The 27,963-nt window shown below is 42.0% G+C and overlaps 3 protein-coding genes across 4 annotated transcripts; all 3 read right to left on the minus strand.

Moving 5' to 3' along the window:
* Window positions 1–931: 931 nt before the first annotated feature.
* On the minus strand, window positions 932–3,965 carry LOC144714912 (MLO-like protein 9). Its single transcript, XM_078589717.1, has 14 exons — window positions 3,726–3,965; window positions 3,598–3,655; window positions 3,299–3,513; window positions 3,114–3,230; window positions 2,982–3,042; window positions 2,740–2,903; window positions 2,558–2,646; window positions 2,434–2,483; window positions 2,323–2,363; window positions 2,051–2,224; window positions 1,907–1,942; window positions 1,747–1,814; window positions 1,563–1,623; window positions 932–1,455 (listed from the first exon to the last, which is right to left on the minus strand). Exons 1-14 carry the CDS (start codon window positions 3,843–3,845, stop codon window positions 1,033–1,035), a joined length of 1,677 nt encoding a protein of 558 aa, XP_078445843.1. The 5' UTR covers window positions 3,846–3,965; the 3' UTR covers window positions 932–1,032.
* Window positions 3,966–4,485: 520 nt separating this feature from the next.
* On the minus strand, window positions 4,486–9,912 carry LOC144714913 (plant/protein, putative (DUF3411)). The gene is made up of 8 exons (XM_078589718.1): window positions 9,463–9,912; window positions 7,812–7,976; window positions 7,640–7,732; window positions 7,437–7,552; window positions 5,918–6,016; window positions 5,526–5,831; window positions 5,011–5,175; window positions 4,486–4,924 (listed from the first exon to the last, which is right to left on the minus strand). The coding sequence occupies exons 1-8, from the start codon at window positions 9,817–9,819 to the stop codon at window positions 4,636–4,638; spliced, it is 1,590 nt and encodes a 529-aa protein (XP_078445844.1). The 5' UTR covers window positions 9,820–9,912; the 3' UTR covers window positions 4,486–4,635.
* Window positions 9,913–19,228: 9,316 nt separating this feature from the next.
* Window positions 19,229–23,532, minus strand: LOC144715321 (TLR4 regulator/MIR-interacting MSAP protein). Of its 2 annotated transcripts, none has more exons than XM_078590255.1 (9): window positions 23,367–23,532; window positions 22,996–23,022; window positions 22,463–22,542; window positions 21,629–21,704; window positions 21,252–21,309; window positions 20,742–20,793; window positions 20,504–20,528; window positions 20,197–20,288; window positions 19,229–19,447 (listed from the first exon to the last, which is right to left on the minus strand). In XM_078590255.1, the coding sequence occupies exons 1-9, from the start codon at window positions 23,487–23,489 to the stop codon at window positions 19,408–19,410; spliced, it is 573 nt and encodes a 190-aa protein (XP_078446381.1). In that variant the 5' UTR covers window positions 23,490–23,532; the 3' UTR covers window positions 19,229–19,407. The 2 variants fall into 2 exon arrangements, 1 of the variants encoding a protein (XP_078446381.1); XR_013584575.1 differs by having other exon boundaries at window positions 19,407–19,447; window positions 20,429–20,528.
* Between the last annotated feature and the right edge of the window lie 4,431 nt (window positions 23,533–27,963).

A 27,963-nucleotide genomic window follows, 5' to 3' on the forward strand; every position in this document is an offset into this window, starting at 1 on the left:
AGGGAGAGAGACCGCAGAGAGAGAGAAGGGGAGCGAGAGAGAGATATCACGGAAGAGAGAGAAAGAGGGGAAGAGAGGTCGCGGAAGAGAGAGAGAGAGGGAGCGCGGAGAGAGAGGGAGGGAGAGAGCTCGCAGAGAGAGAAGGAGAGAGAGAGAGAGATCACGGAAGAGAGAGAAAGCGGGGAAGAGAGGTCGCGGAAGAGAGAGAGAGAGACTGATCGCGGAGAGAGAGGAAGGGGGAGAGCTCGCAGAGAGAGAAGGAGAGAGAGAGAGAGATCACGGAAGAGAGAGAAAGCGGGGAAGCGAGGTCGCGGAAGAGAGAGAGAGACTGATCGCGGAGAGAGAGGGAGGGAGAGAGCTCGCAGAGAGAGACAAGGAGAGAGAGAGAGAGATCACGGAAGAGAGAGGAAGAGAGAGAGACCGATCGCGCAAGAGAGAGAGAGAGCGCGCGAGAGAGAGAGAGAGAGATCGCGGAGGGAGAGAGAGAGTGGGGTTTTTCCCGACGACGACGTGGCGTCCGACTTGGATGCCACGTCTATCACGGTCAGCCCACTTGGATGCCGCGTCGGTCGCCACATCATCGTCGGGAAAATGCGGGATAGATCGCGGTTTTTTTAGAACACGGGACAGATCGCGGACGATTTAAAAAACTGGGGATAGATCGCGGATAGAGGATAGATCGCGGACATTTTTAAAAACCGGGGATAGATCGCGGACATTTTTAACAACTTGGGATATACGGGACAATTTGCCCTTTAACTTATAACTCGCCCTCTACACCTGGCAGATCTCGGTTTTTCACGTCGTAATTCCACGAGCGGTTCTAACTGCCACTGTCAGCAACATTCTAGGGCCACCTCATAGTAGATTCCAGATCAGCGATCAGTTATGACATGACACGTGGCATTTGCCACGTCTGTGGTTAACGAGCGGTTATAACGGCCAGCTAAGAATTGAAAGAACCCGTTTTCGAAAATACAAAGAGCGGGGGGGTATAAAACGGGGAGTCCGGGGAAGAAGGAAGAGGAGGGATCAGACGGGGGGTGGGCGGTTGGGGGCAGCCTTGACGAAGGAGAAGTCCGACTGAGGGTTTCGGTCATCGTCTTCAACCTCCAGCCGTTGTTCGTCGGGCCCCGGGCGGGGAGCAGCGGCGAGATCTTCATGGCGAGGGGAGAAGAGAGGCGCCTCGTGTTCGTGATCCGAGAGCTCGTTCTCGGAGTAGTACCTCGGAGGAAGCGTGGTCATGGCCGTGGCGTGGCCGGTGGTCTTGAATCGCTGCATCGTCCTCGCCGGCGACGCGCTAGGGCTTCCGCGCCGGCTCGCCTCCGGCGTCCTGAACGGCGAGTTCGCCCCCGATTTGCCACCTCCATGGTGCTTCTTCGCCGCCTGCCGCCAGTGCTTGATCGCGCTGGTCGTTTGCTCGTCGAAGATCGACCTCTTCATCCGCGATCCCATCTATGACCACAGCAATCGAAATCGCGCCGGTGAGCAATCGAAATTCGCGAGGTTTTTTTTCTTTTTTTGATGAATTTGGTGGAAAGTAACGCGGTAGAAGTTTTTACCTGGGAAACGAGCGCGTAGAGCGGAAGCGTGACGTAACTGCACAGAACCTGGACGAATATCCTGCAGAGAATCGCGACAGTCGTGAGAAGATGTCACCAGATCGTTGTTCTGGTATGGATCTCGATGTCTCTCTCGGCGACATCAAGAGGAGTAAGGAGGTCGCGTCCTGAAGTTGATTCTTACCCTATGGCAACTCTGATTATGATCAGCGTCATGCTTTCATGGTGGCAAGAATCCAATCCGAATGTGTACTGCAGAAACAAAAGGTTACGTTAGATCCTTGACAATCGGGAAGAACCAGGAAAAAAAAGAGGAGGAACTGGTGGCATTTGTTCGTACTCACCCAAATCCAGACGAAGAAGATCAATTGGTAAGCATTCTGAAGAAAAAGGAGATGATATCTGATCGTCAGACGACAGGTAATTCAAAAATTATCCTTTTTTTTCATTTTTTTGGGTCAATCACGACAGGTGTAGAGAATTATTACCTGGAAAAGCGAAAAATGGATGAGGAACAGGACGATCCCAGGCTTCCCGAACCAGAAATGGCGATCTGAGAGCTGCACGACGGGGATTCCCTGAACCACCACGTTCCTCTCTTTGATCTCGAGGGCCATCTTGGTGATGATGGCCTGCAGCTTAGTCCCAACTGCCAAGATTATCTGCCCAAATCATCAGAAATCAAGATGAGCTCAACTTATTCCAAGTATGGAAGCGATCGAGGAGCAAATTCAAGACAAAATCCCAGAGAAATCCGTACCAGTGGCGGGAGCAGAGTGATCCAAAAAATCGTGTGCCATCCTGAAACAGAGAAACTCCAAGTCAGTCGGAGGATCAAAATTCAGCAACAAAAGAAGCCGAAAGAACTTACCGTGGACATCCAGAAGCAGGAAGATCACGAAGGAAAACCAAAGAAACGGGCTGCACAGTCAGAAGAAAAACCCAATGTCAGATCCAGTAAGGATTATGGAGTTAAGTTCAAGCCCTCGACTCACGTAATAGAGACAAGCGTAACGAAATCGTCCTCCATCGTTCTCTTAATATACTTCTGGAAGTCAAATCTGGAGCCGGGGGCCAAGTGGGTCTGCAAGGGAGCCCGTCAAGAACCGGTCAAACAAATAATAAAAGAAAAAAAAAACGGATAATCCCCGAATTATCGACTGTTCAAAGCGCTCACCGTGATGAAGCCGTGGCGCAGGGCGAGGTAGTCGGCTTTACGAACGGACCAGAAGAACTGCCTGAAGAAGCTCACGATGTAGAACAAGATGGTGACCCTGTTCCACACGCTGGAGTGCTGTCTCACGAAGGAAGTCTCGTGGGCGAATCTGAACCTCGACGGATCTGCAAAGACGGATGAGAAATAAATCTCAAAGAGAAAAGAGCAGGAAAGAAAAGACCCATTTCAAGAAATTCGCCTACCGTTGGAGAACTCGTAGTCAATGGACGAGGTCTCCTTCTCCCACTCCTTCCACCTCCGGATCTGAAAAATCAATCAACCAAGGAAGGATCAAAATCTGAAACTTTGGAATTCTGATTAATCATTAATCAGACCTTGGCCTTGCCGAGGGCGACGGTGGCGGAAGCGTAGAGCAGGTGGAAGATGGCGAGGAAGAAGATGAAGACGTGGAGTTGGTGGATGGCGTAGGCGGCCACAAAGGGCACTTTCCCCTGTTGACCAAAACCCAAAAAAGTCAACGACGAGGCAACCTTCAGAAGAGGGGAATTCAGATCAGTACATCGGGGCAAGTAGAAGGCCCAGCGGCCAACATCCGCCGAGTCTCCATGTCTTCTGCGATCTCCCACAGAAGCTTTCTCCCTTTACCGCCCTTCCCCTCTTCCTTGAGCGGGCACGGCAGCATCGTGTTAGCCACTCTCTCTGGTATGCAGATGCCCCCGAAGTAGTACTGCGTGAACGTGAACAGCAAGGAGATGAACCCCATCAGCATCAGCTCTGCAACAAGAAGATAAAACTCTCTGTCAGGAGAAGAAAGAAAAATTGAGGGAATAAAAAAAAAAAAAATGCATTTAGTCTCACCGGCTTTGATCTTCTCCAGAGCTTCAAGCATGGATCTCTTGTGCTTCTTCTCAAAGTACTGCGGAGACAGGGAGAGGAAGAAGATGAGAGGAGGAGATTTTCCTTGGTTTTTGGGAGTGGGATTTCACCTGCTCGAGGCGATGGATGAGCTTCTCCCAGATCAGGGAGAGGATGATGATCACGGCGCAGACGGAGGCCATGGCCCAGGTGGCCGTCTGATCCATCTTCCTGTCATAGGCTGCAGCCATCTCGACCGTTGATTCTTCCGATCAAGCTCTCCCGCATAACCTGGAAGACGAGCAGGGGAGCGGAAGAGAAGAGGCCGATTAGAAAGCCGATGGAGTGAGAGGCTTATGAAAGGAATTCCTGAGAGGATGAGACTGACTGAGTCAAGAAATAAAAAGAAGCCCATTCTTTAGTCAACCAATGGGGGCGCCCGAAGCAGCCGCCGGGCTTCCAAGCGTAATTACTCAGTCGCTGTGCCGTCTTCAACTTGCCTAAAGGGCCAGATCTCACCCGCTGAGAAAAAAATCTGCGCCTGTCTTGATGGCCGAGGAAGACGACAGACTCCCGTTTAGATTTTATCTGGCAGGGGAAGGGGAGAATTAAGGTAATTTTGGAAATATCTGGGGGATTTTCCCAAGCTGGATAGCCGCCGGCCGCGTCGGATTGAAGTTGACCCATCTGGTAAAAATCAAGTTTTTGTCCTTTGTTTAAGGGTTAATTTCAACCGCGATGGAGACGCCTCGAAAGTCAACTTTGACCCGCTGTTGCGAGAAACGCGGAGTCAGCGGCGTGTTTTTTTCCACTCATTGACGCGACCCCAAAAAGCAGGAGGCAAAATCTCGCTCTCATTGGCTATAGTTTTGATTGCACATGGGCCGGAAAAATCATAAACTGGAAGCATTTACCATTCAAGGAAATTAATCACTCGACCATCTACTGGACCTGACAGAAGAACACGTACCCCCCTTTCTCCGGGGGAAAATTAAGCTAGGCCGCTCGCCAAAATTGCTTTCATGAATTTTGTAAGGCATGTTATGAGGCGGCCGGGCTGAGCTTCTTCTTGACTACTCTCTTCCTCCGCGCCTTCGGAGCCTCGGCGTCGGCAGGAGCCCCTTGCCCGATCCCCAGCAAACCCAGCCCCGAGACAATCGCGTTCTTGGAGATGAACCAGTTCGAGCCGGCCACCTGGCCGGCTCCGTCTGCCGCTGCCGCCGCCGGCCTGTTGTAGGCTTTCAGCAAGTTATCGGATTGGGTCAACGGGTCCGCCTCCACCCCCAGCCAAGCACGCCTTGACGTCTCCCCCACTTGCACATTCAGAATCCTGGTCGGAGTTCCCAAGTTAAGAATCTTTATTTTTTTTTACAAAAAGTCAACGGCCAATAGATCATCAACGTGGGCCTAACTAACCTGACAGCGGTGCTGAAAAAGAGAGCCACCCCGAGGACGTCGAAGCGGTGGAATACCGCCCTGTCGAGCCCGTTCACGAGCTGGTACCGGAGATTCGCGTAGATCCCCAAGAAGGCGCCGTACCCAAGCGCATTCGTGTTCACGCTAGGAACAGTCACCGACAACCTGATGATTTCCCCCCCCAAGAAAATAAGTAAATGTTAGAATTAGAATTTGAGAGCTTAAAAGAACCTGATGGTTTGTCGCGGGTGGCCGGATTTTGATCTCCAGCACCCCCCCCCTACAACAACTGCCTCTGGCCTAAACATGGACCAGACACCACAGCCTGTTGTTTGAGGGATTCAAACCCACAAACTTGGCTCTGATACCATGTTAGAATTTGAGCAATTACTACCCGTGCTAAAAGCTATAGCTCATAGCAAGGGGTTCTTAATATTTTGGCAGGATGTTGACCTCTGACAATTAAAAAATGGATCTAAATGGGAATTAAAAAAAGCTTGGATAAATAGACCCACCTGCCCTCTTTCTTTCCGGCGGAGTAATTGGAGACGGCCCCCTGCGCCATGCCCGCAGCCAGCCCCACTAGTGAGAGCCCGGCCGCCTTGTAGAAGAATGACTGAACCCGCTTCTGGAGGTCGAACTCTCGAAGGAGATAGCTCTTCTCAAAGACGTTGTTGGGGAGCTTGTTCAGAAAGTTTTGCCATTCAAACTGGAAGGTGTTGGCGTAGGAGTGACAAGGGGCCAGCGACCAGACAACCAAGGCGTTGCAAGCGGAGACGGTCAAGACGTTGACCAGGGCGAGGTCCCACTCCTCCTTGATCCTGCGAGAGTTGTATGAAAAATATGGAATGAGATCGTTGACTTTAGGATAAGGGTCAACGGGTCAGCGGCAATGGAGTCAACGCACCTTCCCTTCCGGTTCTTCAGCTCCCACCAGACGGAGTAGCTGATTGTGGCGACTTGTTCGAGGCAGAGCTTGTAGAGGAACGATGGGTCGGCGATCATTCTGTAAGCATGGAAAATCAGACATGATTCTTAAGAAGCACGGAAATGATCTAGAAAATAGAATGATTTATTTGAAATTATTGTATTTACAAGTTCACCGAATGAGCTATAAATTTAATTTTTGTAAGCATGGAAAATCAGACATGATTCTTAAGAAGCACGGAAATGATCTAGAAAGTAGAATGATTTATTTGAAATTATTGTATTTACAAGTTCATCGAATGAGCTATAAATTTAATTTTTGTAAGCATGGAAAATCAGACATGATCTACAGAAGCACGGAAATGATCTAGAAAATAGAATGATTTATTTGAAATTATTGTATTTCCAAGTTCACGGCATGAGCTATTCATTTAATTTTTGTAAGCATGGAAAATCAGACATGATTCTTAAGAAGCACGGAAATGATCTAGAAAGTAGAATGATTTATTTGAAATTATTGTATTTCCTAGTTCACGGCATGAGCTATAAATTTAATTTTTGTAAGCATGGAAAATCAGACATGATCTTCAGAAGCACGGAAATGATCTAGAAAATAGAATGATTTTTTTGAAATTATTGTATTTACAAGTTCACGGCATGAGCTATTCATTTAATTTTTGTACGCATGGAAAATCAGACATGATTCTTAAGAAGCACGGAAATGATCTAGAAAATAGAAATATTTATTTTAAATTATTGTATTTTCCAAGTACACGGCATGAGCTATACATTTAATTTTTGTAAAGATTTTGTGTGAGCGATATGAAGAATCTATGAAATAAGTTGACTAAAATAACAATATAAATGTTATAACTAACAACAATGTAGATGAGGATGAGAAATCGATACTTAGGTGATGTGTATTGTCTCAACTAACTATTTCTTTTAATCTCTTTAATGATTAGGCAATTGAGTGGCAATTTTGAGAGATTCCCATTCTTCAAAGGACTTCATTAACTCATGTGAAAGAATTAAGCAACCCTCAAATGGATGAGCTTCTATTTGGTGTTATTATCGTCTACAATATTAATGTCGAAGAGCTCATAAATTGAAAGGTTATGCAAAGATCAATAGTAATATCCGTTTTTTACACACAAAGTAAGACAGGAGTCAGAATAAATGAAATATAGTACGAGATAACCTCTAAGAAAAAGAACTCTTTACGATGCACTAAACACAAAGGAGAAACAACCAATGTTTGGAGGAAAAATTCTTGAAAGATATTTACAAGCAAATGGATAGAAAGAAATAATTTAAATGTAGTCAAAAGATGAGACAGGATGCGATAAAAAACTAGTCATAGAACAAGACCGAAGAAGGAAATAACATGGAAAATAATCCCTCACTTTGATTATCAGGATTCGATTTCTAAGGGCAATGTCAAATTGAAAGCGTAAGTAGAATAGAATGACTTGAAGTAATCTGAAAATCAAAAATACCTTCCAATAAATGCTCTGGAAAGAGAGTCCGGCAGGGCTCGAGATATAAACCGAGTGATCGTTGGTCTGGCATTTATTGACAAGAACCGTACCATTTGTGCAGAGCTTACTAAACCCTGAGAAAAATTACTTAAATTCTTAGAAAGGAAGAGAAAGGCCTCAAGATCAATTAAAATTTTCGAACTATGAGAAAGCAAGCTTACCATTTCATAAGCCTGGAGCAGACCGGCAGGCAAATTAACCATGGTTTTATACCACTCTTCTAGAACGGCATCGACAAACTTCCGATCGAAAAGCTGTAGAAAAAACATAGCAAGATAAATTTTCAAAATCTCTTCAGAGAAGTATATCACCAACGCGGTTTATGGTGCTGACCTCTTGAAGGATCAACCGCCGTCTAAAGAGTCCGCCATCATCTCCTTCATCAAATTCATCAAAATCACCAAAGTAGTCATCATCATCCCCACCATCATCGCCTCCATCACCGCCCCCATGGCTGTTTCTTTTCCCAATATCTCCTCCGCCGCCTCCAGTTGATATCTATAGATATCAAAATCAGAGAGGAATCACACAAAAAGTCCAAGATCAATCCACAACAAGAGTTGGAGTTTCTAAAATTCGAAAGTATATCCCAGAGTTCAAGCAATATTCGTGCATAGGAAATCTTTTTCCTGATACATAAATAAAATATCTTTTTTCGTCTGATATTAGTTGATTATCATTTTTTTCAGAAAAATCATATCTAAGTATCGTCTAGAGCAATATCAACCTTAAAGCAACTGTAACTTTGGGCCAAAAACACCAAGAACAGGCGTCAGAAATAAAACAAAAGACTGGTGGCTGAGCTTCATCCGATCAAAATATTTATCCTGGTTTTCATAATAGATGATGCTCTATATTGTTTTTTTTTTTTGAAAGAAATGGTGCTCTATATTGTTAATCAAAACGATCCCAAAAAAAGGGATAAACTCACCTTAGGGTATAATTTTGTAGTTAATAAAAAAAATAACAGTATATCATCAGAATACGCTAGTGCTCTTGCAACTCTAAGAAAGGAAAAACTAGAATTGCATCAGAGTAACGCGGGTTTAAAACCGCATTTACATAGCGTAGTAGTAACAGTACCGAAAGACACGGGTGGTAATAATAACAGAACAGTTTAGCAGACATCAATGAATATTGGTCATCTGTTTCTTAGGTGGTCTCAAATGGAAATGGCCAGAAACAAAACAACGGGCACAAAATACGATGTGAGAGAGTCTAAGGACTACGCATAGTTTTTGTCGGAAAATGCCAGAGATTGGATCAATCAAGATTGAGATCAAGATATCAAGACAAAAAATCGAAAAAAAGAATAGATTAATATCGTTGCAAGTAGACCGGAGTTCATTAGGGTAAAATGATAAAACCACAACAAAAATTTCAATTATATAGCCTCGACTTACGTATTTATAATGAGACGAAAACCCTAGGTCCAGAACATAAAACCCAGAAGAGGGGAAGATAATTTCTAAGCTAGCCCTATTTATACCACTTCCCTTCACTTCTAACAGTAGTAAATCTATGAATGGACTTTGCAATCATTCAGTAAGCGGAAAAAATAAATAATTTTACAATCCTTACCCTAATCATCGATCAAAATTTTCTATCTTCTCGTGTTTTCGACAAAACTAGGAAACAGAAAATTAAAACATCTTCCAGCAGTCCGTCTACAGATTTCAAATAAAGTCCATGAAAATTAAAGCAGACCCTTCCATAGGCAACAATGGGAAATAGCACGAACTACGTTCACAGATTAGGCGATCAATTAATCGATCGGTAAACAGCGTACGGTCGCATGTTCTCGCATTACTTTCATCCAGACGAAATTCCCTTTTCCAGACGAAAAAACACATCACAGAAAAACCTAATCCCCTGGAAGTTCACAGTGCCAAAAACCCACCACGAAAAATCGAAGTAGAACGCGAGCAAACACCACCAAAATCCGACAAAATTCACAAAACTCGAAATAATCCACTGAACCGACCTCCGGGCTAGTCCTCGTGGTCTTCTGCGACAGGTCGAGCTTGGATTTCTCCAGAGTGACCGCTCCAAATGCGCCGAAGTTCCCTTTCATGGAGGGCAAGGAGGACAGCGAAGAGGAGGGGGTAGAGCCAGCGTTGAAGCACCGCTCGAGGGCGCGCCTATCGTCAGCGCCGACCATATCCGACGGCGGAGGCGCGGCGGAGGCGGCGATCAGACGGCGAGAAATCGTCGGGCGGAGACGGCCGGAGAAGGGGAGATCGAAGGGGAACGAAGCAACGCCGCAAGGCTGAGGGCAGTGGCGATGGTGGTAGGCGGCGATGGCGTTGAAGCTCGTCTGGAAGCTCGCCTGGGAAGCCATGGCCGCTCGCTCGAGCTTCTTCCTCCTCCTCCTCCCTTCTCTCTTCTTCTTCTTCTTCTTCTCCTCTTCTGCGAGAGAGGACGGCCTCTTGCGCGCTTCTTCCCTATCCGTTAGATAGAAGCCCCCTCCGCCCGGTGGGTCCCACCTGCCGCGCACCCAACTCGGTGCGTATCGCTTCGCAACTAGTAGTATATAACATGACGGGACGGTCATTTCGTCCGTGGACGTCTCTGGCAGCATTGGAAGTTTGGAGCCCTGTAGTGGCGTAACCGAACGGTTGACGTTGTGACGTGGGAGGGGAGGATGATTTGTCGTTTGTCTCGTTCTTGGTCGTCGTCGGATGACGTTTGAGTTTGCAGATTGTGACTACCTCTCCGTCTAGCCTGTCAGTTTGGGGATTGCCAGTCGTCGTCCGTTGACGTCGTTGGCATGTATGACGGTGACGACGACGGACTGTATTGATGGTTGACGTTGTGATGTGGGAGGGAGGATGATTCATCGTTTGTCTCGTTCTTGGTCATCGTCGTCAGATGCCAGTACGGTAAGATGATTACAATTGCCGTTCATTGTTCATCAACATCACCAACATGTACAAGATAGATTGTATAAATTATTGATGCTGTGACATGGGGGAGAGGAGGTGTCGTCATCCGTCCCATTCTTGATCGCCGTCGGATGCTGTCAGGGTTACAAAATTGCAATTGCCCTGTGTTGTTCATCATCATCATCGGTGTGTACAAGACAAACTGCATAAATGGTTGACAGTGTGGCGTGGAACGAATGATCCATCGCCATATGTTCCTTTCTATCGTCAGATGCCATTCGGATTCAAAAATTGCTGCCGTCCTCCATCCATTCAGTCGCTATAGTGATCGGCAATTGTCGTACGTCAACATCATTGGATTATATAGTGGCAATGAAGATGGATTACATAAACTGTTTCTTCGACAATGACGATGAGGATGATAATGATGACGATGATGATGGAGTGTCGCTAGATGTGGTCGTTCTGTTCTTTTTGTGCGAATTTGTGTGAATTGTTCGTTCTGTTCGGTTTTCCGAACAGAACAAAAATGAATTCAAACAGAACATCGCACAGACCCATATGCGGTTATTTTGTTCGTTTTGTGCGAATGTGCGAATTTTGTTCGTTTTGAAAAAATAAAGGAACAGAACAAAGAACAAGGCCCTGTGCGGTTCTTTTGTGCGAATTTTTTGTTCGTTTCAAATGAACAGAACAGAACAACAATGTCTAAGTGTCGCAAACTGCAACAAATTGCATGTAGTTTGGTCTAAAAATCAACGCTTAAAACAATATTTTGGTAATCTGTTACACCCATCACAAATTGCATGAAGTTTGGTCTAAAAATTAAAGCTTAAAACAACATTGTTTCTTATTTGTAAATAGTCCTTTATATGACGATAGATGATGCCATCTGGTCAATGTGATGACAGCCTGACGTGAAGGCAAGTAATTTCTGGAGTGTGACATTTTTTCTAAAATCAGGGATGTGTGATGGGACAGGAAACATGACTCATGACACCACAATCTCACCATCACCCCTCATCCGTCCCATCATGTCTCGTCTCTCTCGTACAGTATTATCAAGCCCTAATTTCGTTCAAAATGTGATGTTTTTATTGGCTGATTCTGTTTAAAATGCCGTACTTTTATTTGTTGATTTCATTCATTGGCGTCATCATCTCGGCGTGTCGACCCCTAACCATCAGATTTATGTTTATTGGTCGACTTTATTCATATCATGTGTCCCTGATGCTGGCTGGTACGGATGATACTATGATAAATTGTTTTATTAATACAAATAATGCATTTTCAAATACTTTAAATAACTGCAGGGATGAGGCGTCCTAACGTCAACGAGATACGTCATCCCATCCTGTTCCATATCTTCAATCTGACTGGAGAATGATGACGCTTTTCCTTGATATTTCTTTAAAAATATTTTCCTTTCAGATATCATTGAAATTATTTACCTTTGATGTTATCCCAAGTAATACGCTGGATATTGTTTTAAATGGTACGGATTAATGATTTACTAACAAGAAAACAATATTTTTGCCGTGAATATAATGCGGTCCTTTCCATGTTTTCCATCCATATATAATATGTTTATTTGCCGGGGAAGTTATCCCAAGTAGTTTGATTGTAGGGTATTGATTTGAAAGGTACGAGTTATAAATTGTTATAAGCTTAAAATATAATTCTCTGTCATTTTTCGTGGCAGGGAGCGCTTTGCGAACCGCTTTTCGTGATGTTTTAATCGGAAAATATTTTCCTACCAATTAAATTGTACAAAATAATAACAATAAATATTTTAATAAAAAAATACCTGACATGATTTTATGTGGCTGTAAGCAGCCCTTGAAAGAGTGGTTCTCTCTATCTCTCTCTCTCTCGCTTCTCTCCCTCTCATCTCTCTCATCTCTCTCTCTCTCTCTCTCGCTTCTCTTCCTCTCATCTCTCTCTCTCTCTCTCTCGCTTCTCTCCCTCTCATCTCTCTCTCTCTCTCTCTCTCTTCTCTCCCTCTCATCTCTCTCTCGCTTCTCTCCCTCTCATCTCCCTCCCCTATCTCTCGCTTCTCTCCCTCTCCTCTCTCTCTCGCTTCTCTCCCTCTCATCTCTCTCTCGCTTCTCTCCCTCTCATCTCTCTCTCCTCTCTCTCGCTTCTCTCCCTCTCATCTCTCTCTCCTCTCTCTCGCTTCTCTCCCTCTCATCTCTCTCTCCTCTCTCTCGTTTCTCTCCCTCTCATCTCTCTCTCTCTCTCTCTCCTCTCTCGTTTCTCTCCCTCTCATCTCTCTCTCCTCTCTCTCGCTTCTCTCCCTCCTATCTCTCTCTCTCCTCTCTCTCGCTTCTCTCCCTCCTATCTCTCTCTCTCCTCTCTAGTTTCTCTCCCTCTCATCTCTCTCTCCTCTCTCTCGCTTCTCTCCCTCCTATCTCTCTCTCTCCTCTCTCGTTTCTCTCCCTCTTATATGTCTCCTCTTTCCTTCCCACCTCTCCCTCTTATTATAAAGAAGACCACGGTACATCTTGAACAAGATGTACCGTGTCTCCTTAATACTTTATCTCTCTACTCTTTCTCGTTTCTCTCTCTTCTCTTTTTCTACTCATCTCTCTCTCTCTCTCGTTTCTCTCCGTCTCATATCTCTCTCCTCTCTCTCTGGCGTTTCTTTCCCTCTCATCTCTCTCTTTTCTCTATCATCTCTTTCCTTCTCATCTCTCTCTGGCGATTTTTTCCCTCTCATCTCTCTCTCTCCTCGCTACCCTCTCTCTCCTTCTCGTCCCTCTCTATTCTCTCTCTCTCTGTCCTCTCTCTCCTCCTCATCCCTCTCTATCTCTCTCTTCTCTTCTTTCTCTCTCTCCTTCTCGTCCCTCTCCCTTCTCTCTCTTCTCTTCTTTCTAACTCTCTCCTTCTAATTACACTCTCTTCGCACTCGTCTCTCTCCTCATCCCTCTCTCTTCTCTCCCTTATCTTTCTCACTCTCTCCTTCTTGTCCCTCTCTCTTCTCATCTTTCTCACTCTCTCCTTCTTGTCCTTCTCTCTTCTCTCTCTTCTCATCTTTCTCACTCTCTCCTTCTTGTCCCTCTCTCTTCTCATCTTTCTCACTCTCTCCTTCTTGTCCTTCTCTCTTCTCTCTCTTCTCATCTTTCTCACTCTCTCCTTCGTGTCCCTCTCTCTTCTCTCTCTTCTCATCTTTCTCACTTGTCTCTCTCCTCATCCCTCTCTCTTCTCTCCCATGTCATCTTTCTCACTCGTCTCTCTCCTCATCCCTCTCTCTTCTCTCCCATCTCTTCTTTCTCACTCGTCTCTCTCCTCATCCCTCTCTCTTCTCTCCCTTATCTTTCTCAATCTCTCCTCATCCCTCTCTCTTCTCTCCCTTATCTTTCTCAATCTCTCCTCATCCCTCTCTCTTCTCTCCCTTATCTTTCTCACTCTCTCCTTCTTGTCCCTCTCCATTCTCTCTCTTCTCATCTTTCTCACTCATCTCTCTCCTCATCCCTCTCTCTTCTCTCCCTTCATCTTTCTCACTCGGCTCTCTCCTCGTCCCTCTCTCTTCTCTCCCATCTCATCTTTCTCACCCGGCTCTCTCCTCGTCCCTCTCTCTTCTCTCCCATCTCATCTTTCTCACCCGGCTCTCTCCTCGTCCCTCTCTCTTCTCTCCCATCTCATCTTTCTCACTCTCTCCTTCTCGTCCCTCTCTCTTCTCTCTCTTCACTCCCTTCTATGATGTAACACGATGAGCGCTGGGATCGAACGACTCATGTTACAACACAGGGGTGGCGGTAAGTGTATGAAATGTCAAATGGATGCACAAGTTGAGAAAATCCCAATGAGAAATAAGCGGCAAATTACTGACTAGAGAGACTACCAATTAAGATTCTGGGAGCGGACCGTCACTGCCAAACTCCCAATGACCCGGTGAGATCACTAGACACCTTCAACATGAGGGACACGACGGCCCAGTGACAACGTCATTGATTTTTTTATGGAGAAATGGAAATAAAATTATACATAAAAGTGGAGAGAAAATATATCACAAACTATAAAACTGAGTTCGTTACCTTAATTCCCCATTGGTGGATTTGGGCAATGGGTATTTAAGGGGTAATTACTAGCGGTAAATTGGAGACCAAGGAAATAAAGTTATTCGATAACGATCCAGCATGATCATACCAAAACTAAAGTGATCTATTCCTCCATTATTTCCATTCAAACCCTCAACAATAAGGGGAACATTTTACTTATAATGGAGATTGGTCATGTCACATATAGTGGTGATCGGGAATGCATATGATATACAAAAGCCAATCACACATTCCAAATCATATATTATATTTATTGACTCATTATAATTATTTTAGTTCACATGTGATGCTTAGAATTGAAGGCCATAAAAACATGCAAGGATTAAGTAAATTATAATGAGATCATAATCGGATGATCACGAGTCTTTAAAGATGTGTTATAAATATTCTTTTTAAAATATACTTGAAAAGGACATCAAAAAAGCCGCACAAAATATCATTGTATAGTTGTGCTCATGTGATAAGTACGGCCGATCCCATAGACATTAGCATGGAGACATTAAGGATTGAAAATCAGTGATATTTAAGAAAATAGTTTACTGAATTGATCCACATGAATCCCTGAATAGTGTTTACCTCTAAAGCCAATGTATGTGGTATTTGTTGGGTTCTAGAGGCCTTGACATGGATGAATAAATGAAAATAATTCACAGTAGAAGACTTGAACGAATCAAATGGCATCACCAAAAATATTAAACGGAGTACCTTTCCACGGATCGCATCTGTGATTTCTTGGATCTCGGAGTAAGCCGAGTCGAGCTGCTCATGTGTGCAGGCTCTAGACGTATCCACGCGGTCCTCGGCACGTTGGATCTCCTCCTTCTCGTTGACGAGCCCCGTTCTTTCTCCGTCGGCGTCGTTACGTCATCCCGATCACATCGGGGAGGGAGAGGGGGTGTTGGGAGATGGGAGAAGAAGGGGAAATGCCCCTGAACAATTCTAGTCTGGGTGAATTTCGTTCAAGGCCTTCCCTATTTATACTAAGTGGGTATTTTTTCATAAAACCCTCAAAACTTAAGTATATCTTCCGACATCCAAAAGACCATTTGTGTGTGACCCTCTAGGCCCATGTATCAGTTTGGTCAATGACTCTAGAAGCCCAATAACCTTTATTGGCCTTCCAAATTAATTAATTATATTATCATATAGATTAATTAACGCCGGATCGATTTAACCCAATTGATAGGTCGAGACTCCAACACGTGGGGTGCCAGGCTACACCTTGTGTTCTAGAAGATACAAAGGGGTGTGCATCGACTCACTCATGGAATATGTTCATCATCGGTTACCGTGTACGTATAATCCTTCATCCACTTGATGCTCCTTGGACGACTTGGGGTATGGTCAACTGTCAAACCCTAATCGGTCATCCGAGTTAGTATTGATGCATTCACTAATCATCAAAGAACTCTTCAACGATATTTCACTACCTTAGCCAAGGAATTTATAGCATCATCTTCATTGAGCTGTAACCTCTTAAACCGAGGGAAGACGATGCGATGAAGGATTATACGTACACGGTAACCGATGATGAACATATTCCATGAGTGAGTCGATGCACATCCCTTTGTATCTTCTAGAACACAAGGTGTAGCCTGGCACCCCACGTGTTGGAGTCTCGACCTATCAATTGGGTTAAATCGATCCGGCGTTAATTAATCTATATGATGATATAATTAATTAATTTGGAAGGCCAATAAAGGTTATTGGGCTTCTAGAGTCATTGACCAAACTGATACATGGGCCTAGAGGGTCACACACAAATGGTCTTTTGGATGTCGGAAGATATACTTAAGTTTTGAGGGTTTTATGAAAAAATACCCACTTAGTATAAATAGGGAAGGCCTTGAACGAAATTCACCCAGACTAGAATTGTTCAGCGGCATTTCCCCTTCTTCTCCCATCTCCCAACACCCCCTCTCCCTCCCCGATGTGATCGGGATGACGTAACGACGCCGACGGAGAAAGAACGGGGCTCGTCAACGAGAAGGAGGAGATCCAACGTGCCGAGGACCGCGTGGATACGTCTAGAGCCTGCACACATGAGCAGCTCGACTCGGCTTACTCCGAGATCCAAGAAATCACAGATGCGATCCGTGGAAAGGTACTCCGTTTAATATTTTTGGTGATGCCATTTGATTCGTTCAAGTCTTCTACTGTGAATTATTTTCATTTATTCATCCATGTCAAGGCCTCTAGAACCCAACACCAGACACACCTTGTGGACGAATGATTTATTTCATTACTATGACCTGTTTGTAAAAAGTAAATGAACTGTTGGTAGAAAGGAATTTGACATAAGGAAGAAGATATAGTTAAATATCAGAGAAGGTGTTCTATGATGATTTCTCTATGCATTAGTACTAACTAAAATGACTGCTTAGGGCTTGAGAGTTAACCGTACTCTAAGTCATTGATGAGTCTCATATTAATATATGATGGTAAAGGTCCCATATATTATCCAGGATTCGTGTTATAAAACCTTACAAGAAATAATATTATTAAATATGCAAATTTCTATTGCCATTGATATATTATGTGAGGTTTAATAGTAGGCCAAACATTTAATATATACACTTATAAGGATATGGACTGTATGATAATGGATGACACATCTTTAGGCTTTGTGAGTTATCCAATTATCAGAGATAAAATACAGAATGACACAATGTTGACCAGTCCATGATATAAAGGACAGAAATAGATATGGAGCATTCATAAGTGATGAAAATGTGTAGTCAATTTATTGTAAAACAAATCCTCGATATAATTCATCCCTAATAGCCAATGAGCTCACAACACTTCACAAAAAAATCAATTTTAAAGATCTAATAGACAAATTCATGTTAAAACACCCCACATATTTACAATAAGTAAATGAAAACGTGTCACTAATTTATTGTGAAAAAAAACTTATGGTCAATCTTTAACATCATTTACATTAAAAAATTCTTCACATATTTGATATAATATAATTTTGAAATACTACTACATTTGTATTACATACTTAAGTCATACATATTTATGGTTCGCAATATAGAATATGCAATTAGAAAAGTGAAAATATATTAAGCTATCTTAACCAAATTTTAATAAACCAAAAGTTTTAATTCTGTAATTCTAATACAACAGTAATAATGATGTATGAACCAGATATTTAGCTTTAAGGCTTTGTAATTTTAATGTTAGAAATAAAAATTCCCTAATAACTTGTTGTATACTTTCATCCTCTGTAATTACTTTGTACTAGGATGTGCAAGAAAAAATGGGGAGAAATATGAAGGAGAAACAATGCACAAGTCTAAGGGTAAAACATTTTTTGGAAGAAAAGTCGAAGGGTAAAACTAATCCTACCAATTTGGGAAATAAGGCGGTATTGAATGTAATAAAGGCTTTAAAATTCATAACAACACAATAAATCACCAGTATTGAATCACTCAAAAAAATAACTGAACCTAGAGCTAAACTTTTGTATAGTCTTGGCTAGGTCAAATATTGGTTTTGGATTAGTAAATCCAATAAATTCAGTCATGAGTACAAAAAAGAAATCAAATTCAAAGTTTAAAAATTACAATAAAATTTCAGTTCCAGATATCAATTAAAAGAATGAAACAATCAATTTAAGAAGGCAAATACACCATTTTAGTCAAGGATTCAGTACAAAAACCATATAACATTTGGTATGACTTATCTATAGCAAAGTATCATGAGGATAAAAGTGTTAAAGAATAATAGTTTCTAGAGCCCTTGAATATATTGAGTTTTAAAACCTATGCTTTTTTATGTTGATATTGGTGATAGGGCTTACGGATAAGAGAGAGAAGACCCTGATACTAGTCATGATGCTTGCAGAAAAACATTATATTTAAAATTTTACTACTAATCTGGTACAGTATTCGGTCTAGCTTGCTGTTTGGACCAAAACCTGTACCGAACTTTTAGTAAATCTATGAATCCCAAAGTGACAGTATCGGTTTGGTCCACGTTTACCTAAGTTCAGTATAAAATGGCAAACCCTAATTAAGGTATACTTGCATTGTAAATGAGCCAAGCATTGCACTAAAAAGTCCAAGGTCCAAGACCTAACTTAGGTAAAAAAAGCTTGAGATTTGGACTCAGCGTAGTTGAAGCACATCATAATCCCATGAGGGGGTGACCTTTCAAGATTGCCCATGGATCCAGTTCACTTTCATCTTATAATGGCCTCTGTCTAAGTTATGTATCTCCCCATGTAGTTGCACCCCATAGCAAGACTTGCATAATAATATCACTAATTTTGTAAAGCCAATATTTCTGTATAATTAACAAAAAAATATACATCGAATTATATTATATTCTTAAAATAATCAAAATATTCATCTTTCAAGCAAAATCATTTTATTTACTTCATGAGATAATGAGTAAATCTCTAGAAAGTAGTGAGATGTGATGAAGTATGAGTCACAATTTTATTACAGTTTATGATGGTGTACTGAGGACAATTTTTTTGTTCTGCATTAGAAAAATTCAGGATAAGGTGAAATTTTTTTCACTGTTGCTTGTTAGATGCTTCTAAGCTGCACTCAACTTTAGCTCTTAAACAACAGATTCAATAACACGTTTCAATCAATTGGGACAGTCAATTTTCGATCAACCGACTCAATAACAGGGCTCAATCAATTTTTCATATGTACTTTGTTTTTTTCTCAATCTCCCTTGTTTTTCATACAAATCTACCAAATTACAAAAGACAAATTAGGAAATATCAAAACCCACCAAATTACGTATGAACCTCAAAAAATATCAAGCCACACGAATTCGAAAATGACAAGAAAATTGAGTTGCTTTGGAATGACCTCATTGTGTCTTGTGCAAATAAATTTCATAGAAATGCAAACTTTCAATCAAGTTCACAAAATTTGTAATGAATCTGATCTAGACTCACCTGCAAAATATCTGTCTATTCACTTCCTTTCTCTAACCTAGTCCCTCTTCATCCAGGTCTCACAGGTCTCTGTCTTCGTCCGCCAAGTTTGTATAATCTCTGTTCACCATAATCACAAGTTAAACTTCCAAACTCATCTTTCAGATTTTTCAAAAAAAATATTTCAGAGTGAAAAAAATCAAAACTACTGGAGTTCTAGGTTGGGGATGTAATACATCAGATATTATATATCATTAGCGATGCATCTTGACATATCCTAAGTAACAATTTTAAGCAACAAATTTTCAAACTCATCTGTCAATTTCAGAAAAAAGTCAATCTGCAGTGAATATTGTGAACGATCCCGGCTGAATTCTTTAGCAGCACTGCGGACTACAAAAGTTCTACGTTGGAGGTTGTTAAACTGGACAGTTAAAAATGTCACTCCCTACTTTTTTAGGGAGTCTTATGCAAAATTATAATAGTATATCTGGCTATTTTAAGCAAATATCTGAGATTAAGAACAGGAATGAAAATACTTTTTATTATATATGAACGTGAATGAAAATGAGCTTCTTAACATATTTTTCTAGGGTTCCTTTGCTCGCTCCCGGGGCAGCAGGCTTCTCCAATCGCCCTGTCTCCTCTCTCTCTCTCTCTCTCTCCTCGAGCATCCAAAAAGCTAATAGAGGTTGCAATAACTTGCCAAAATATAACTCCACATCTATCATTTATGATGTATGTTTTATTGTTACTTTGAAATAAGATGTTACCACTTCAAAATCCCAATCAACAGAGGCCCAAAACTAAGCAGACGGTTAAGTGATTGCTTAAATTCAAGGACAAAGAATGTTAATTCTAATGATTACCTAGTGGAGGTGCAGTGCTTGCTCAGCTCTTGGCATAAAACTTTGTTCACTTGTCCCACAGCAATGGTCCCCTTTCTTATCTTCTCCGCTAGCTGAAAGGTGCGGATCGAAGCAGCCGTCACTTAAGAAAATAGAGGGACTAAATGAAATTCTTTTCTTAAACGCAACTAAACCGTTCTTTTGTTTTTTTTATAGCTGATCACACGTGCCCCTCCACTAAAAAAATTCTTACTTCGCTAATCTCAGATTCTTCGAATGTCCCTTAGAGATCAGGGTTACAATAGAAGGTAGAGGCAGTGAATCTTACGTCATCCTCTGTTTCTTCGATCAGCCTGATCATAATAACCAAATGCAATAGGGTAAGTTTTTCGTTTGGATGGATTTCTTGTTTAAGGCAGATAAAAAATGGCTACAACGATCAAATGATAATTTGTGGAAGTAGGGAAAAGAGTGTTATTATGGATTATGTGCGAGGTGATATTCTTTGGACATCATTACACAGTCTATAATGAAGAACTTTTGGTTTGGGTTCTCATGGAACTGACCTCCCGCAGTAAGATGAAATGGCTTTTGAATGCGTACGAGCTTCCTGTTTGTCTACAACACAAAATCCTCATTTTAGTGACTTTGAAATGGCTGTACTAATAAAAAGCTTACAGCGCATATTAAAAGTAAATGACTTTCGGATTTAAGCACAAATGAAGAAAAGACGTCTTTTTCAAAGAAACCAGATTGAGGATAAATCAAAGAAAAGAAAAAGAGGAGGGTATTTAATATTTGAATAAAAAATTGTACTCAACGCATTTTAAGTAGAAAAGGCCCTGAGGAGAAAGGAATCGCTAGTTATTGCGTCTTGATTTATATAGTTGGTTTTTGAAAGAAATCTTGATTTAAATAATTTAAAGATAATTGTGTTTTTTTAAGAAAAGACACTTGTGTTTTGTTTTATAATCTAGCAAAAACTGGAGAGTCTTGTAAAAGACAATTTTTCAAGTGTGCTGCATTGGAAATCACCATGTACGGAAAAAAATTAGATTAGGGTGCACAGCTCATACCGGTTCCAAGAGTGTCCCAGGCTTTGACTTTTATCCATTCTTTTTTGGCAGCACCGGGCTGGAAAAACAAAAAACCAGCAAGAAAGCACGGTTAAGCAAAAAATCACAAGGGTAAAACGCCTTTAAAGAAATATATGACTGCTTGTTTACACCAAGAAAGAAGATCTTTGCGAAAAAATAGTTAACCTAAAATATTTCACAAATTCTGGACAAGCAAACTTTGTTTTTTCTACATTTTTAAAAATTATAATAATACGTCGAATAACCTTCTTATTTTACAGTTAACGAAAAAAATGGCAAGTATCAGAGAAAAAATTCGATTAATTTAGAAAAAAAAAGCAATTTATCCTCAGATCTCCAACACATAAAATGCTCACTTTCTTTATTAATGTGTAGTCTTGCATTTTGTCGCATAGTCCATCCAGAAGCTCAACTACCCTTAACTCACTTATCCTGTACGGAAACGAACCATAAACATCAGAGAGTAAAAAATACATAAACTACTTATATCATTGTGAAGAGGTGACAAAAAAAAATTTAAATTGCTCGCTTAGTTCAGCTGAGTGACTGAAAACTAAACATATGTTTCATGAATGGTTGAAATAAGAATAATTATACTTCACACCCATTACTTTTCCAGCTACATCAAGGTCAATAATTATAATTCACGTCTGTTGAGCATTATTTGGCCCTCTCTATGTTTGGCCCTCTCTATATTTGGCCCCTTCTATCTTTGGCCCATTAGGGCCCCCTATATAAACCCTTGTAATCACTATTCTCAGATTAAGAGAATCATTTTCTTGTTTACAACGTCCATTAATCTTCCAGCTTCTTGTTCTTCGACGGAATCAGATGATAAAAATTAGAGTCTGTTCGGGGATGAATGGAGAAATAAAACCTATAAGTGGTCAAATATAGTCGACAGTAAGGACAAAAAATATCAGTATAATAAACAATGAAAAAGAGTGGTCGAAGCTGTCTGCCCCTGGTTGACGAAGTACGTCGTACTTCGTCAAATGATGATAAAAAGATAATCAAGAAATGAGAAAACAAAAAAATACCGTCCCTGAAATCAACAACAATCCCTCAAACTCATAGATATAGTTAGTTTGAAAGAAAAAAATCACCAGGAATTATTTGGTGCTCATCTGATGACATCAGATCAGATGAAGTTCAAAAGTGGTCAACACAAAAAATAAATAAAATCATACTTGTAGTCTATTACTTTCCCTTCGCGCTGACCTCGCGAGTCTAATCGGTGTCTCATATCTAAATGGTTACGCGGTCTCTCCTGGAGAAAATGAATGTGGTTATTGATTATGCATGCTGGGAAGAAAAACTAAACGGACAGGATGAAAAAAATCCACAGAATTTTTTTGACGCTGGCAACAAGCAAATATGCATTGAAAGATGCAAAGCAAGATTCCTCATAAAAAAGTGAAAAAAGAAAAGCCAGAGACCATATCAACCATGAAGAAAGGATATCAATTTAATTTTTCACTTGTCAGGAAAGCTATTTGGGCGAGAAGGAAGAGAAAGAGAAGTTTTTATAAAATAAAGAAATTTGGCGTGAATTTTTCGATAAAAATAAAAATATCACGTAGTGAGCAAGAATCAAATTTATAAGATACAGAAGGAATGGCAAGAATTTCAATTTGAGGCCGCAAAACTCGACTTTCCAAAAGCAAAATTGCGGAATAAAAGGACAGAGTTCAAAGGTAACCAACGACGGGGAAGATCTTACACTGGCAAGTCCTCGTTCTATCTCAGCCTGCAAAATATTCAATACGTCAGTCACAATCCCAAGATACATAATTTCAATAGAGAAAACTTAAACCGCATCTCCACAGATACATCATTTAAACTTGCAATTCAAACATTCATAAAATCCACCTCATTCTCGCCCTAACCAAGACATTTAGAGCTGACACACGCAGGAAGTTTTCAACTCACTACCTAAATGATAAAAAGAAAACAAAACCCTGAAATTTAAACGTTTCCAGGCGTAATTTTTTTTGTTCGACTCCGAGGACACACAATGCATTCCAAGCGGTGAAAAAGGGAGCAAAACAAGAGTTTTTTTTTTCATCCAGCTTGAAGAGAGAAGGAAGATACCGCAACAGCCTCGCAAGCGGCACATTTGTCATCTACGGCGATGGCAGGAGCGAAGATCAAGACAATGGCGACTATCCAGATTGCCAATGAAGACATCCTTCTCGTTTTCACGTCGATTTGCATCCGCAGTTCACGTCGATCCGATCGATCGGACACTTTCGACGGAATGCTAGAAACGAACAATCGAATGAACTTTAAAATTCCCTTTTTCGACGTATGCAAACCAATCGGATTCCGACACGTAGACTTTGGACCCACGTCACCCTGTTCCGCAAATTGCGGACGATAACAAAATCGTCATCCAAACCCGTCTTCGTCATCCTGTTATACAACAGATGACGATTCAACATTTCTTCAATGACTGTCATCATCCTCTCGTTAAATTAGTAATGTAATGATGAAATGTAGAATGTAGTATTTAATGCTCTTATGTATTACATATATTATATTTCTATAGAATATTTAGTGTGAATTGATTTTTATAATCTATATTAACAAAACTTTAAAACATTAGTGGGTTATTTAAATTGTTATTTACGTAATTTTAGATAAATGTAGCAAAAAAACTCAACGGTGGCAATTGTCTCTTCACAACAGCTCAATTTCCTGAAGTTTGGACAAGCCTTGAGTGGATGCGATCTCATGGAACGACAGAAGGGGGAAACAGGAATGGAAAGGGGGGAATGTTGGGCATATATGTGACCTGCAAGCCAATCACTCATCCCACACCTTATCTGATACTCATTGACATAATATATATATTATAATGTACATGCGATGCTTATAACTATAATCCATGAATACATGGAATGCCAGTGAATTACGATAAGATCATACCATAATGATAGCTGGCCTTTAAATATATGTTCTAATTATTCATATTCAAAGGATACTCGCAATTAACATTAAAATATCCATATGGAATACCACTGTTTATTATCGATGATGAGTATGACTAATCTTGTAGTCATTAGTGTACCAACACGAAGGGCAGATAGTGGTTGTTGTTGGAGAAAATAGCTCATTTAATATGTATGTATTCCAAAGTTGAATTATACCTAACGTTAGTAAGCATATTCATGTTACAGTTATGCTAGTAGTCCTTAGTGTTGGGGACACCAAAGACAACTTATGAATGGAGGGCTGTGTTTTGACAATGACCTACGAGTCACTAATCATATGATTCCAAACCATCTTAACTCATATGCATCAAGTCCAAAGAGGTGATTGTGCATTCAAGCTTAGATGTTCCACCCTCAACATAAGAGGAGATTGACTCAAAGAAAATCTAGTTAAACCCCTCTGATTTCCAATTGATGAAGGCAGACTGGATTTTAATTTAGCGTCGTTGTGGTTTAATTTGTCCAAATCAACTAAAATATGTAATTATCTAAATCTCACTCAAATATGTATAGTAGGAGTGAGGTTGCCTCGACAGGGACTGGCATAATCAAAAATCACACTTGGGACCATGTTTCTTTAACAGCTGACATCAAACTGATGGATTTACAAAGTCAAGATACATTCTGATAGTACCTTTGACCGATACAAAGCTCTGCTTGTTGCTCAAGGGTTCAGTCAAATTTCAGGGATTGATTATCAAGAAACCTTTAGTCCTGTTATTAAAATTACTACTATTCGAATTCTCCTCGCCCTAGCCATTACCTATCAATGGGATTTTCAACAGTGAAATGTTTCTAATGCCTTTTTGCAGGGAGATTTCACTGAGCTTATACATGTGAAACAACCTCCTGGCCTCATAGATTCCACTCATCCTTCTTATGTATGTCAACTATGCAAAATCCTTATATGGTCTCAAGCAAGCTACCCAAGCATGTTTTCAGTGACTTAGCCTTTTTTTGTTGACACTTGAGTTTACTAGAGCTCAAACCGTCTCCTAGATTTTCTACAAATTTTCCTCCTCTGGTCCTATCTATATCTTGGTATATGTTGATGACATGCTCATACTCGTCTCGAATTCCTGACAGATTCAACAAGTTATCTTATCTCTTGGACGAGATTTTTCCATAAAGCATTTTGGCATTGCACGCCACTTTCTCAGCATTCACCTCCATCATCATCCCGAAGGTATGCCTCTATCTCAAACTCAGTATGCCATCAAAGTATTGTGCATGGCCAAAATGGCTGAATGCAAACCTGCAAGCACTCCATGCCGCAATGATAACCATATAATTATATGATTAATAGGTTGATTATAATAATAGAAAATCCAGCTTCTCTCTTCTCCGAAATCGGCGATTTGCTCATAACTTCTGTGTCTGACCTTGAAACGAGCTGAAATTAGTCTCATGGGATTCAGAAGGTCGAAATCTATTGGAATCAACTCAAAAATCGCCTCAAACAGATCAGTATAGCTCGATCTAGAGGAAATTGAAGATCAAATGGTCAGTTTTATTTGCGAATTTTATTTCTCAAAATTTAGGCATTATACAAATCCAAATTGCGTCAAATTTGGACTTGGATTGTTAGTCTGGGGGAGCAGAACATCAAGGTAAAATTTATTTTTCAATAACTTATCTGTTTATGCTGTTATTATTGATGTTTTAGAAGTACTCACCGAAAAACAAAAATCTCCCTCCGCGGGGCAATCCCATGCGGGTCGCTGAGTCAGCAGGGACGGCTAGCAGGCCGTCTGACGTGTGAAACATGTCAAACGGCCAGCCCGTCCACCAAGGCGAGCTGACGATGCCAGCTCACCTTCCATCTAACGTGGTTGCCACGTCAGATGTTGGTGAGCTGATGACGCCAGCTACACGATCCATCCAGACCGTCAAATCTGACAGCCTAGATGGATCTAACGGTACAAAAAACCAAAATGGAAAAAAAAAATTTTAAAAAAACCCAAAAAAAGTTAGATATAACACCGTCGCTCGTAATCATTGCTGCGGGCGATATTTCTCCATCTATCTGGACCGTCGACGAGGACACGTGTCGCGTTGACAACCGTCCAGATGATGGACTCCCCGTGGACCACCCGTAATTTCAAAAAAAAGAGCCGTTGGCATTCAATGCCGACGGCCCATTAAATCTACCTTTTTTATCCTCGAAAAGCATCCCATGGCCACGTCAGATCCGACGGCCGGAATCGACTCCAGCCTCCAGATCGATCCACTTCTGGCCGTCAGATCAGACCAATCCCTCCACGTGTATGGGGGCCCCGACAACACATTTAATGGGACGTCGGTAACTTCACCCCCGTCGGCGTCCGCAATCTTTGACCATTCCACACATCAACTGCCGTTCGATATGCCCACGGTACAGCAAATGGAGTGATACGATCACGCCATGTCGCCAACTTCTCAACTTTTAGATACACCCGCTGACGTGGCCACCTTAGAACGCACTCTCAATCATGCACGTGGCCGCAATGAAGATCTTGGATTGGTCCATGTGGATTTTGATGGCCCGCTACCTCAGCAAAACGCCATGTCGGCGCTTACTAGGCGGGCTGAATCAGATACGTCCGACCAAGTCAACTCGGCGGACAATGGCTGAGTCGACTTTGTTGGCCCGTCCTTTCCAGCCCGAGTCGACCAGGTCGAAACCGACCGAGTCGACCTGGTCGTCTTGGCCCTGCTCGTCCGCGTCGACCCGGTCGAAAGCGTCGATCGAAACGACCGGTCGACCGACCGAAATGACCGACCGGTCGTCGGTCCAACAATGACCGAGTTGAACCGGTTGACTCGGTCAACAAAGACCGAGTCAAACTAGTTGACTCAGTCAACCAAGACCAGGTCAAACCGGTTGACTCGGTCAACCAAGACCGACCCGAATCGGTTGACCCAGTCAAACCAGCTGACTCGGTCAATCCGGACCGAAGCGCACTGGTGGACTTGGTCAACGAAGATGGAGTCATATGATCGTCCCGATCAACCCTGTCCGACCTGAACCAGTTGACTCAGTCAACACCGATGGAGTCCAACCAGTCGACTTGGGCAATCATGACTGTCTTGAATCGAACATCTCGATCAACTCGGTCAATCGGGTCAATGTAGTCAACACCGATGGAGTCACACGTGTCGTCTCGGTCAATTTTGATCGACACAAAACAATTGACTCTGTCACTGATTATGGAGTCCACACCATCGACTTGGTCAACCCCGTCCAAGACATATCGATTTCTCCGACCATCCCTGACCAAGTTGAGCCGGCCAACTCGGTCAATTCTGACAGAGTTCACCCGGTCAACTCGGTCAATCGTGACCAAGGCCAACGCGCAGCACCGACGACCTGGGTGGCGAGAGTGGCAGGAACTACACATGACTACTACTCAACCCCTCCCCAAGCCTACACTTCCACTCCTCTACGATGACATGACCCCCACCGTGTACCCGTATGGATAGGCTTTCTAGGGCTCCAACCACATCTCTTCACGCCCACTGCACTAGAGTCCCTAGCTAGTGCTGTTGGAACATTTGTACGTCTTGACAAAGATGTACATTTGTTCAACCGGCCCGGATATGCGAGGGTATGTGTAGAGATAGACCTATTAGAGCCCATCCACCGCATGATCCTCATTCGCAATGGGGATGAGCTGATCCGACAGCCTATTGTGTACGAGAACCTTCCGCAGTTC

Source organism: Wolffia australiana, chromosome 18 (assembly GCF_029677425.1).
Source record: "Wolffia australiana isolate 7733 chromosome 18, ASM2967742v1".
Taxonomy (NCBI): domain Eukaryota; kingdom Viridiplantae; phylum Streptophyta; class Magnoliopsida; order Alismatales; family Araceae; genus Wolffia; species Wolffia australiana.